The following is a 12,567-nucleotide window of genomic DNA, read 5'->3' as shown; positions in this document are numbered from 1 at the left end:
AAAAAAAAAAAAAAAAAAAAAAAAAAAAAAAAAAAAAAAAAAAAAAAAAAAAAAAAAAAAAAAAAAGAACTTTCCCAGGGTGGCCATCCAGCCGGGTCAAGGGGCTTCTCTAGGTCAATAAAGGTTCTGAGGGAAAGGGGCTCCAGAGGAAGACCCAGGAGCCCTTCCTACCTGGTCAGCGACAGGCCCTGGCTGTTGTGACCTAGAGTGTGACCATGCATTTCTATGCTCGTTCTGGGGCAGACAGAGGAGAATGAGATATAGTTTGCTTGAGACAGGGTCTTGTTCTGTTGCCCAGGCCAGAGTGCAGGGGCACACTAGAGATCACCGCAGCCTCAATCCCCCGGGCACAAGCACTCCTTCCACTTCAGCCTCCCACACAGTTGGGACTACAGGTCCCAGGTATAGTTTAAATACCAGTCCTGGCCTCAGCCTCTTCAGGCTGTCTGTGCGCTGATTAGGAGGCGAGGTGCTACCAGACTCCTCCCCCCAGTCTAGGTTGCCCTTGAGAACATCACACCTGGCTAATTTTTAAAATTTTCTGGTAGAGATAAGCTCTCACTTTGCTGCCCAGGGTGGCCATCTCCTGGACTCAAGCAATCCTCCAGCCTCAGCCTCCCAAAGTTGTGGGATTACAGGTATGAACCACCACTCCTGGCCTTATTTGTCTGTCTGTCTGTTTGTTTGTTTAGAGACAACAGTCTCAGTCTGTTGCAAAGGCTGGAGGGCAGTGGTGCGATCATAGCTCACTGCAGCCTCAAACACCTGGGCTCAAGCAGTCCTCCCGCCTCAGCCTCTGGAGTAGCCACCACACCAGGCTAATTGGTTTTTTGAAATTTTTTAAAGAAACAGGGTCTTGTTATGTTGCCAGAGCTGGTCTCAAACTGCTGGCCTCAAAGGATCCCTCAGCCTCCCAAAATGCTGGGATTACAGGCTTGAGCCACCATGCCCAGTCAAGATATAGTTTAAATACCAGTCCTGGCCTCAGCTTCTTCAGTCTGTCTGTGGGCTGATTAGGAGGCGAGGTGCTACCAGACTCCTCCCCCCAGTCTAGGTTGCCCTTGAGAATCTTGATCCCCTGAGCCTCTGTCCCTCTCCCCTACAGGCCTCACCTGCATGGTCATGAGAAGAGACCACCAGTGGCTGACTCCAGGGTCCACAGCCTACTGCATTGGAGACGCACACACGTATGATCAGGTCCTTTTGGGGATCCCAGCCTGTCAAATTGGCCCTGGTCCCCTCCACTGTCAGCTCATCCTGCAGCCAGGAAAAGCCCCCACCCCATACTGAGCCTGAGAAGGCCTCCAGCTGGGGCCTGAGGACAGAAAAAGGTCCAGCTGGGAGCATGGGAGTATAGGGGCACTGTGGGTTCAGGGGCTGAGGGAACACAACCTTCTGGGAGTCATCACATTCCTGCTTCAAGCTGCAGGGGCCTCTCCAGAACACAAACAAGGCTCAGTCCCAGAATGCACAGGTGGGGGATGGGAGCGGACTGCGCTGGGGACAAAGCCTTATCTGTGCCCTCCCCCAGCTCATGCAGGAATGTGCTTCCTGCTTTATTTACAAAGTGCACACAAGATGCAATCCTAACAGGAGACATAATCCTCTGAGAAGTGGAACTTGCAGAGGAGGGTGAGGAGGAAAGGATTCTCTGGGGCAGCGGGAGACCCAGACCCACCAACGACAACCCTTTTGAAGTTCTTAAAGGCCTTAGAACCCTGAGGGCTGATACTCCAGGAGAGTGGAAAGAGGAGAGGGTTCTGTCTCTCTTACCTGGGTTCCATTGTCTTGAACCCAGGACAGTTTATAGGGTCCCAGGGGGCCTTCAAAAGGGCCCTCAGGGATCACTTCTTCCCACTCCAAGATGAGGCCTGAATCTGTGCGGATGGCATGGAGGTTTTGGGGAGCGCTGGCTGGAGCTGGAGCCAAAGAGAGAAGATTGCTAAGATCCTGCCCTTCCCACCGTCAAAATCCCATGCAGACCTTTGGAACCAACTCCCAAGAACTAAACAGCTCTGAGAGGCACAGATGGGGGCAGGGTTCACCTCCCAGCTCTGACTGCTCTCACCCACTGTGCTGGGGGAGGGGTAAGCAATGGGCAGGACAGGCAGCACCCCAGCTCGGCAGTGTTGCTCTTCATCACCATGGTTACTGCCTCTCTGCCTCATCCCTCACCACTCCCCTCTCACAGCTATGCCAGCCTCCTTGCAATTGCCAGAGAGCTGCAAGCAAGTTTCTGTCATAGGGTCTTTGCACTTGCTGTGCCTTCTTCTGGCAGTGATTTTCCCCCAGATATTTACATGCCTTCTTCTTTATCCTTCACACCCCACTCAGACCTTTTTAGGGACAGTTTCCTTAACCACCCGGGGGCACTCTTCATCAACCACATTATCTGATCTTTTCTAGTTTCCTTATCCGTTCCGCCCACAAGAACTAGAGACAAGGTAGTAAGTAGAGATATGCAGTAAATGTTTGCTGAAGGATGCCTGAACCTCCCTCTCCACCAGCACCATTCAGAACTCCAGCCAACACGGCCCCCGTCCCGGCTCCAGCCCTGCCCAGCCCCTCTGCTCTATGCAACCCTTACCTAGACCCTTGGTCTGAAAGGGCACCCAGTCAGCATAGGGAGAGGGCCCCAAGGCATTGGCACAGCGCACCCTGAGGCTGTAGTTGGTGGCAGGCACCAGGTCCCGGAGCAGGCAGGTAAAGGGGGGCACAGGGACCACAACAGCCAGGACTTCCCAGCCTCCTGGGGCCTGTGTAACCTACAGAAAAGCACAAAACTAATGTAGGGGAGAGCCTGTGAGAGACGGAAGATGAGAAGGGTATAGTTATGGGTGCCTGAATTAATGCTTCCTCTATCAGCAAACACTTGCAATCCACCCCCTCCCATCTGCCCCTACCCCAGTCATACACCAGGTTCCACACCTTCATGCCTTTGCAAATGCTGTTCCTTTCACTTGGAATTACCTGCTCTTCCCGGCAAAGCCCTACTCATCTTTTAAGACTCAGCGCAAATATCATTTTCTTGGTGAAAGCCTTTATCAACCACTCTGGAGAACTCTTGTCCTTTTGTACTTGGTGCGAAACTGTTAGGGCATTTACCACTTATTGTGCCTGTTTACATGCCATGCCAAAGTTCCAGAGCTTCTGAAGCTCAGAGAAACTAGGAGCCTAGGGGCACTATGAACCAGACCCTCATCTTACATTTTCGGGGCCCAGGGCAAGAGTACAAATAGACATCCATGTACTATATGGCTAAATATTTAAACACTGTGAATCAGCTAACAAACTAGTAAAAAGTTTCTATCTTAACATTTTGACCAATAAACCTTCAAAACAACCTGGAAAATCAGGTTTGCATTTATGACTCTCCAAATCCCTGGAGTCCCAAGTCAGAATGAGGCAGCACTAGAACAGCTGGCCTGAAGCCAAGCTCTGCACCATGAGGGGCCTCATGTGCACAGGCATGAACAATGCTGACTGCAAAGCCAAACTCCATTCCCATCCCCCTCACGACTGGCTGCCCCTTGGGCTTAGAGGTGCTCATATCACTCTGTGGTCCATCGTTGGGAGGATGGACTAGGGAAGAGGCCAACATGGGCCCCGGAAGCAGACTTGGGGCCATTAAGGCAAGAGATCATGAATATCTAGAGCACAGTATGACAGTGAGGGGGTCCTTGCCATCTGGATGGGCATGTCCTCTTGGCCCTGCAGGCTCTTTGCCGGGGGCAAAGGATGTGGCCAAAGGAGAGCCAGAGTAAGATCCTCCTTTTTTTCTCTCTCTAAAGACAAGATCTTGCCCTGCACTCAGGCTGGAGTGCAGTGGCACAATCTCAGCTCACTGCAGCCTTGACTTCTCAGACTCAAATGATCCTCCCACTCCAGCCTCCTGAATAGTTAGGACTACAGGCACATGCCACTATGCCTGGATAATTTTTGTATTTTTTTATAGAGGCAGGGTTTTGCCATTTTGCCCAAGCTGGTCTTGAACTCCCAGGCTCAAGCAATCCACCTGCCTCAGCCTCCCAAAGTGCTGGGATTACAGGCATGAGCCACTGTTTCCCCACCTGAGTAGCGTTCTCTAAATGATGAAGCCCAGAGCAGGGGCCTCTTCTGCCCAGGGGAACTGCCCAGAACAGTTTTGAAAGGTACTTATTAAATGGTTTTTGAGTAAACGGATGAAAATGAGCAAGCCTGCATTGCTTCTTGTTTTTAGTATCACCTCACCCAGCTTTTCCACTCTCCGAGGCTTAGGGCCCCTCCTGGTCTTCTCTTTCACTTGAGTAGGGGTTGGGGGGTTAGGTGGAACATGACAGCATGAGTATCAGCAAAGGTCTGAGCTCTCAACTAAGTTAGAAAAACTTGGCCAGGTGCATTGGTTCACGCCTGTGATACCAGCGTTTTGGGAGGCTGAGGCAGGCAGATCACTTGAAGTCAGGAGTTTGAGACCACCATGGCTAACATAATGAACTACCAGTCTCTACTAAAAATACAAAAAAAAAATTAGCCAGGCATGGTGGCAGGTGCCTATAATCTCAGCTACTCAGGAGGCTGAGGCAGGAGAATCACTTGAACCTGGGAGGTGGAGATTGCAGTGAACTGAGATGGCGCCATGCACTCCAGCCTGGGCAACAGAGTGAGACCCTGTCTCAAAACAAAAGGAAAAAGAAAGAGAGAGAGAGAGAAAGACTCTTCCAGGTACCACAAATCTGCTCTAGTGATCTGCTTTCCAACCTGAAGAATGCATGAATTTGAGCCAATCTGCAAAATCTCTTAGTTGCCACAGCATCCCATTATAACAGACAGCGGTCTGTGCTCTTACTGCTAAGGAGCAGCACCTGAGAAGGGCTGCAGACCAAGCCCGAGAAGCTGTCTAGTGAGTGTGATACCCATGTCAACAAAATGCTGACTATGCAGCCAGAACGAACATCACCGGGCCCGAAGAGCCTACCTGAACTGTACAGGATTGCAGCAGGGCTCGGCCATCCGCACCTGGCATCCAGGCCACACTAGCATTGCTGCTGGAAAGCTTTGTCACGGTGATGTTGAAGGGGGCTGCAGGCAGTGCTGTGGATGGGGACTCAGAATCAGTGCCCAGTAGGGATATGAGCAGACGGAGCAGGAGGCATGGGAGTCAAGCCTTGAGTCTCTCTGAGGGTCCAGGGCATCCCCAACGTAAAGACGGCTACTTTACTTAGCACTCCCAGGACCACACTGATAAACAAGCAGTCAGCAGTGTACAGCTGCTCACACCTGGGAGAGTGCCTGGGCTGTGGTGGGAAGAGACAGGCAGCTGCCCTGCAGCCACAGCCGGGCTCCCTCCCGCAGACACTCTCTCCCTCCCGCTCTCTCTGTGCACCAGCCCTCTGGGTCTCCTCCATCCAGTGCGAGCCTGTTTTCCCCACCCCCATCCCCTCACAGGGAGGAGCAGAAACAAGGCTGGGCCTTGACCATCTCCTGCTGCCTCCCTCCCTCCCAAGGACTCTGCTTCGTGATGGGAAATCTGCTGTGACGTCAGGATTCTATTCTAAGCTCAGCCACGCAGGGTCTCAGGTGCTCCCACTAGGAATGGGAGCTATGCCAATTAACCCCTTGCTCCCTAGATCCCAGTAGGACCAAGGGGAGCTGGAACACCGAACAATTCTAACTACAGGACAGCTCCTGGGAATGCCCCTGGCCTCATCCCCCTTCCTCCCCACCAGCCCTCCTACCTTGTAGGTGAACAGTGGCTGTGCGAGAAGAGGCCAGGCCTTTTAGGTTGTGAGCTTCACAGGAAAACATGGTGTTCTGGGTCACCCCTGGGGCCAGAAAACCTCAGTCAGCTCCCCAAGTAGCAGCCCCCACTCAGGGCGGGATTGGGAAAGGGGAATACTCAGGCTCTGGTCTAAACATCCTTAAATCCCTGCAGCCAAAGGAATGGGCTGGACAGCGAGGCACAGTGAAATGAACAGGGATGCTAGAGGCTGGTGAGCCTGGAGGGGGCTCTGTTTCCTCATCTCTCAAATGGGAGAATTGTGAGACTCATGTAACGTGTGTGTCAAGCGCACAGCATGCAATAACGTTATAGCACCCTCCCGCCTCCATCCCATCTCCCACACACAGCACAAGTTGCCTCCCTTTTCTGGTCACACTTTTATTGCGCATACCAGAGTGAGCCCTTCTGTTTGCTCTGTGCCCCTTCGGGGTTGTTATTTGCAGACTCTCTGCCTTGCAGTGGTTCTCAGCTCTTTCTGCATGTGTCTTGTCTCCCCAATTATACTCAGTTATTTGGCTTCTATTTCCTTTGTATTCCCGCTGTCCCCTGTGGTGCCTAGCACAGTGTGGTGTGGAGTAGGAGTTCAGTGAGTGCTTATTACCAGGCTGCCTGCCTGAGGGTCCCAACCACGCACATCTGGAAGGAAGGGAGCCCAACCTCCTCTCTAATCTGCTCCAACTCAGGTCCTCCTGAACGGGACCTGCCCTTGCCTCATAGCCCACCTCTTCTCAAGATTCAAATTGCCGGGGAACCTAGCTCAGCCTCCATTTCCTGGCACCTTCCAGCACATGAGACCCATCTTTTTTGCCCAGTTCAAGCCTCAACCAGAAACAGTATACTTTCACAAATAAGCAACCCTTACGAGCATGTGAGGGTATGTGTCCAAGAAACTTGGGGCCCAGGTGGCTGTGCAGGTGTGACTGTGCAGAGGTACAGGCAGACACAGTTTGGGAAAACGTCTGGAGATTTTTGGAACGCGCCATTAGGGGAGGAGGCCCTGTATCTTTGTGCTAACCTCCCCCTACCCCTTCTCTCTCCAGCCTCTCCCCTCTCTGCAGCCGGAGAGTCTTGTCTTCTCAGTGTCTGCCAGATACTCCTCCCTAGCTCTGCGTGGGCTGGTTTCTGGCTCCATCCCTTGGGAGGGGCGGGGGATGGGTGCCCCTGGCCTCGTACAATTCATCTCCAAGGGCCAGCTGTGCATGGCCTGGACTGCTGTGAACCAAAGACAGAGGCCCCACACCCTCCTTAAGCACACACAGCAGGATCACCACTAATCAGCCCACCCGGCCAGCCTAGCACACCTAACTAATGAGCTTAGTAAGGGTGCAGCTCACGTCCCCAGACACTGGGGCTTGCTCTGGACACTCACAGCCGCAAACTCAGTGGCTGAAACTCTGCCAGCTTCAGTGCCCTTGAGGACCCAGCTCCTTCTCCACTCCAAGCCCCCTTCTGGGGCTGCTCACCTGTTACATTTAAAACAGATGGAGAGGGAGCGGGTCCCCCGATTTTCGTAGTTCCTCTCCACCAGACAATGGTAACAGGTTCAGGGGGACCCACAGCCTCACAAGACAGTTGGAAAGGGGCATTGGGTGGCACTGCAAGATCTTTTGGCTCCACTGTGAAAAATGGCACACCTAGGAGAGAAGGGGAGTGAGGAGTGAGCCTTGCCACCCTTGGCTTCCTACTGTGCAAATCACAAGTCTGTTTACATCTGAAGTCCTCCACACAGAAGGTTCCCAGAGGCCCCTTATGATTAGGACAACAGCAGAACAGGAACCTAGCTTATGAGGTAGGCGGTGCTTCTATTTTTTAGCCTCCTTAGGAATTTTCTTCTTTTGAGATTGCGGGGGGCGGGTTTCTCTATGTTGCCCAGGCTGGCCTGGAACTCCTGGGGGCTCAAGTGATCCTCTTGCCTTAGCCTCCAGAGTAGCTGGGACTACAGGCGCACGCCACCACACCTGGCACCTTGGATGCACCTTCCATGCTGCCCCCTTAGCCATGGCAGATTTAGACAACTCTTCTTGCAGTAAGAGGAGACTGGGATAGAGAGCTAGGGGAGGGGTATGAAACTCAGGGGAGTGGGTGGGAGCTTCAGCAGAGTTCTGCTGCCAGGCCCAGCTCCCATTCAGGGCCCTTTGTTACTTTCTTAGTCACTTTGTTTTCCTGGGCTGAAAAGCTCTGAGCTCCGGCAGCTGCAGAGCCTTCCTCCCCTCCCCCAGCTGGCCAGGCCACTTGGCAGAACAGGGTCCAGTCCCAGATGGGTGCTTGAAGCTTGTTGCTCAAGCAACAGAAACAGACTGCTCCCCACAAGTTGTGGATCCCAGTTGCCCCCTTGGTTCTCAGATACCCAACTCCAACTGGTAGGGTCTTTTAATGTCTGGAGTGGGCCTAGAGCCTGGACAATCAGGCCCCACAGAGCAGTGGGGGAGCCCTGCATCCACGGAGTTCTCTGCTGCAGAGGTATGGTCACCAGCAGACAGCACATGCTCCAGGCCAACATGCCCATATGGCTCTGCCTCCTCACCTTCTACCGTGAGCCACACTGGCTGGGAGATCTCGGTTTCGCCCCCATCCTCCACCTGGCACCAGTACCGGCCCGCATCAGAGCGCTCCACTGACTTCAGGCTGTGGAAACAGGATACCAGGCTTACTTCCCAGGGTCAAGGGGGCAGCTCTGCCGGGCAAACTTGATGGGTTCAGCCTGCCCTCCCTTCTGGAAAGTCCCACAGGTAGACACATAAAAAAATCCGCAAACCTCTGAGCATCAAGTGAGGCCCCCAGCTCCCAATCCCCAAGGAAAAAGCACAGCCTGCCCCCTGCCTGGCAGCCCACACCTTCCCCCACAGGCCTGCACCTGAGGAAGCCAATCCAGTGCTGCTCACTGACGGGGATGTACAACTGGTCCAAGTGCTGGACCACAGCCCCATCCTTCACCCATTGGATATCAGGCTCCTCCATCCCCTCCACGCTGCAGTTGAGCTTCACCGGCTGCCCCTGAGACACTGTCAGCTTCACTGGGGCTCCCATGAGCTTCAGACCTGAGGAGTGGAAGGAACATGTGTCACCTTGAGAGGAACTCTGTCTCTGTAAACAGTTCCCATTCTCTTCCAGAACGTAGCTTCTGTGTCAGGCAGAGGGCTCTTTCTTAGCCAAAGTCAAGGAAGCAGAGGTAAGGCAGTGTGGGAGGGAAGGTGGCTGGACCTGGGCTAGGGGAAGGGGCATGGCAAGCTTTCCAAGTTCCCTCCAGTTCTAAGGACCTCTTCCCCATATCCTCCTGCTGAGACCAGACAGCAAAAGGAAGGCAGGCTGGGATGAAATGACGGGGCGTTACCCTACTGGGGCGGGCATTGCCCTAAGAATGATTGCTGCACCCAACTAGTGCAACAGGCTGCCAGCTCTCCACCCAAGGTGTCAGCCCAGACCCTGTACTGCTGCCAGCACCCTCTGCACCCAACCTTACCAAATGGAGCAGGGCTGAAGAAGGGAAGGAGGGGGTGCTCCCCTGAAGTGGAGAACATATGGCTGCAAAACCACGTCAGATCAAACACATGGCAGCCTTCCTGGCAGCCATCCGCTCTATTAATACCTGAATGTGGGCAGGGGCGGGTGCTAGGAAGGTGGGAGGCAGAAGGGAGGGCTGGGGCCCTGAGCAGGGAGCCTAAGACCCCTGAGCCACTGCCACACCAACAGGGGCCACTCTTTGGAACTTGCGCGTGCACACACACACACACACACACACACTGGCACCTCTCCTGGCTTCCTGGCGCGTTTTTAAGCAGAGAGAGGGGCAGGTCACGTATCTGCATAAATCCAGCCCTGCTTCTTCTTGTCCTTTGCTGTGCGACTCTAGGCACTAAAGTCGTGGGCTCCCTGGGCATCAGGTCCACACCTTTCAGCTTGTAAATACTTGTCACCCGTTTCCCTTCCCTTCCCTGAGAGACTGATATGGCAGGGAACGCTGTCTCAAGAGAAGATGCCAGCCAGGTGGCTGCTGTCCTGGCCTGTGGCTCTTCCCTGCTCCCTTCACCCTCTCAGGACCAGTCACAGGACAGAGGGGCTGGCCTTCCGCTCTCTATGAGCCCAGCAGTCACCGAGGTTCAGGGTGGGAACTTGGAGACCACCGTGCTGCATGGAACGCTCTTGTCACCAGCAAATGCTTCAGTGGCTATGTGGGAACACAAGGCTAACCCCTCCCAAAGACCAGCAACCTGGCCCCAGCCCATCCTCTCCAAGGTTCTGCTTTCAGGAAGCTCAGAAGGCACAGTAACTCGAGCGTGCCCGTTTGCTTTTTGTGACTGGGCACCCTCACAGCCCCTGTTCCTAAATGGTATCAGGGTGGCCTTTGGGTGCTCAGCCCCGGCCCGTGTGGTTTCTGAGCCGGACCTTCGTGTGCAGGGCAGGTGGAATGGGGTCCCCAGAACTGGGAAGAAGGAATCTAACAGCTGGGAACATCGAGGCGGGAAAATGCAGTCCCAAACTCTCCCCGCTGACCACACAGCCCATACCCCGCTCCCTTCCCGTCCACCCCGCCACGAGAGCCCAGAGTGCCAGAAAGTTGGGGGTGGGGGCCCGCAGGGAGATCTGGCGGCGAGCACCCCGCAGCGCGCCCAGACCCGGCCCCGAGCCTCGGCCTTCGGCTCCGGACCCCCACCCCGACTCCCCCCCGCCAGGCCCACCCCAAGCTCCGATCCCCGACCGCGCCCCTCCGCAGCCCCCAGCTTCCCCCGCCTCTCGGGCCAGCCCCTACCTGCGGCTGCGGACTCGGGGAGCAGCAGAGAAGCCAGAGCCGCCAGCAGCAGCCCCAGCCGCGGTGGCGGCGGCAGCGGCAGCGGAGGGAGCCCCGGCCGCCCCATGCTCCGCCTCAGCGCCATCGGCGGCGACGCCGCACCATGCCGGGCCGGGTCCGCGAGCGAGGAGGGAGGAGGACGGGGAGGAGGAGGAGGAGGTGGGAAGGGAGCCGGAGAGAGGAGGGCTGCGGGAGGGGCTGAGGCCGCCCGTGGGGCGGCGCTGGGGAGAGCGCCTCCGAGACTCGCGTCCGCCTCCCGCCGCGATCGCCGCCGTCAGCAGCGCTGGGTCCCCGGGGCCGCTCCCGGGCCACCGCGATCCTTCCACTGCCGTCGCCGCCGTCGCCGCCGCTGATTCATGTTCTTCGCGGAGCCGCCGCCTCCTCCCAGCCCGCCCGCAGCCCGAGCTTGCACCGCCCCCCCGCGGAGCCCCAGCGGCTCGCTCCGAGCCCGAACCCCGGCCAGCGCCGCAGACCCCCGCAGCCCCGCCGGCACCCCGGCCCCGGCCGCCCCCAGGCCGAACCCGAGGATATGGGTTGGCCCCCAGGATGGGGCTCCCCGGCCACGCCCCTCCTTTCCCTAAAAGCGCTCCAGCATCTTTTCCATCCTAGCGCTCCGGAGTCTTCCCTCAAAACCTCGATGGCAGCCCCTACCACACCCCAACTTTTGTTCGGACTGTGATCCCAGAATCCAGCACCCCCTAGGATTTAGGAGCACCTTAACCCCCTAGACACTCCCATCTATCAGGCCGCCTGAAACTGCCGTGACCCAGGGCTCCCCCAAGAGGATCTGCTAGCATCCCTTCGTCCCTCACTTTCATTGAGCCGTTCACCCAAAATTCCCATATTCATGCGTGTCCTATTGCCATGCCTTTATCTCCAAGTCCCTCCTACCTGAAAATGCCCATTTTCTCCAGCCCCACTTGCAGTATGTTTTCCAACTTGGGTCTTGAGTTTCCCAAGATCTTGGTAATCCCCAGGTTTTACCTAATATATATCCCCACCGCTACACTACAGAGGCCAAAGCCCAGTTGCCCTTATCTTTTTGGGCTGTCATTTTTCCTAGTTGCTTCCCCTGCTTCTACCCCTTTTCCCAGGACCTGCTGTGAAAGTTGGCTGTGTCGTCACATTGTCCAATTAAACATTAGCTATTATGAGTAGACCACCTTCCGCACCATAGGCACTCCATAAATAAATAGGCAGATGCCTGTTAAATGAATGAATAATTGCCTCAGAGCCTGCCCCACAACCAGTAATCATGGGGGTGGCCTTGCCCACAGACATCCTGTCGGGCACCTGCAGAGCCGGTTCCAAACCAAGCCTACCAAGTGTGCTCCTCCCCTTGCCCTTGCCTCTCTGCCTGCCCCCTGGAACCCCCTCCAGAGGTCCTGGGTGGAGAGGAGGGACCAGCCACTCAGTCCCGGTTGCCGCAGGCTCACTGGATCTTTTCAGGGATTCTCCTGAGCAGCAGGGGCCTGCCTCTTCTTCCACTTGGCCCCAGCAGTGCTTGTTTATTAATTACGCTAATAACTGCAGCAGGGTTGGCAGCAGCCTGAGACCCAGCTGGGGGCGCCCCCAGGCGGCAGCAAGAGAGACTCAGGAGGCACTATCAAGACATGGATAGCAGGGGCCAGATGTCTCTTTTCTTTTCCTTTTTTTTTTTTTCTTTTTTGAGACGGAGTCTCGCTCTGTCACCAGGTTGGAGTGCAGTGGCCGGACCTCAGCTCACTGCAACCTCCCCCTCCCAGGTTTAAGCTATTCTCCTGCCTCAGCCTCCAGAGTAGCTGGGACTATAGGCGCTCACCACATGCCCAGCTAATTTTTGTATTTTTAGTAGAGACAGGGCTTCAGCAAGCTGGTCAGGCTGGTCTTGATCTCCTGATCTTGTGATCCTCCCACCTCCACCTCCCAAAGTGCTGGGATTACAGGCATAAGCCACCACACCTAGCCTTTTTTGATGAGTTTCTACTATAGTAAGCACCACCCCAGTCAAGATACAGAATGTTTATTGCCCCAGAAAGTTCAC

General features: G+C 55.3%; 1 protein-coding gene across 1 annotated transcript in view; it reads right to left on the bottom strand.

The window, feature by feature from the left end:
• TYRO3 (TYRO3 protein tyrosine kinase) overlaps window positions 1-10,895 on the bottom strand; it is a 20,383-nt gene extending 9,488 nt beyond the window's left edge. Inside the window, exons 1-9 of the mRNA XM_017531014.2 lie at window positions 10,506-10,895; window positions 8,613-8,796; window positions 8,283-8,383; window positions 7,222-7,392; window positions 5,715-5,801; window positions 4,955-5,070; window positions 2,588-2,765; window positions 1,774-1,919; window positions 1,113-1,257 (exon numbers count right to left, since the gene is read on the bottom strand). Coding sequence (XP_017386503.1) covers window positions 1,113-1,257; window positions 1,774-1,919; window positions 2,588-2,765; window positions 4,955-5,070; window positions 5,715-5,801; window positions 7,222-7,392; window positions 8,283-8,383; window positions 8,613-8,796; window positions 10,506-10,629 — 1,252 coding nt within the window. The 5' untranslated portion in view covers window positions 10,630-10,895. The remainder of the gene's footprint in view (window positions 1-1,112; window positions 1,258-1,773; window positions 1,920-2,587; window positions 2,766-4,954; window positions 5,071-5,714; window positions 5,802-7,221; window positions 7,393-8,282; window positions 8,384-8,612; window positions 8,797-10,505) is intronic.
• Window positions 10,896-12,567: the final 1,672 nt, after the last annotated feature.

This window comes from Cebus imitator, unplaced genomic scaffold (genome assembly GCF_001604975.1).
Source record: "Cebus imitator isolate Cc_AM_T3 unplaced genomic scaffold, Cebus_imitator-1.0 Scaffold70, whole genome shotgun sequence".
NCBI lineage: Eukaryota > Metazoa > Chordata > Mammalia > Primates > Cebidae > Cebus > Cebus imitator.
Note: the sequence above shows the minus strand (reverse complement) of the source record. Positions and strands in the feature narration are given on the sequence as shown.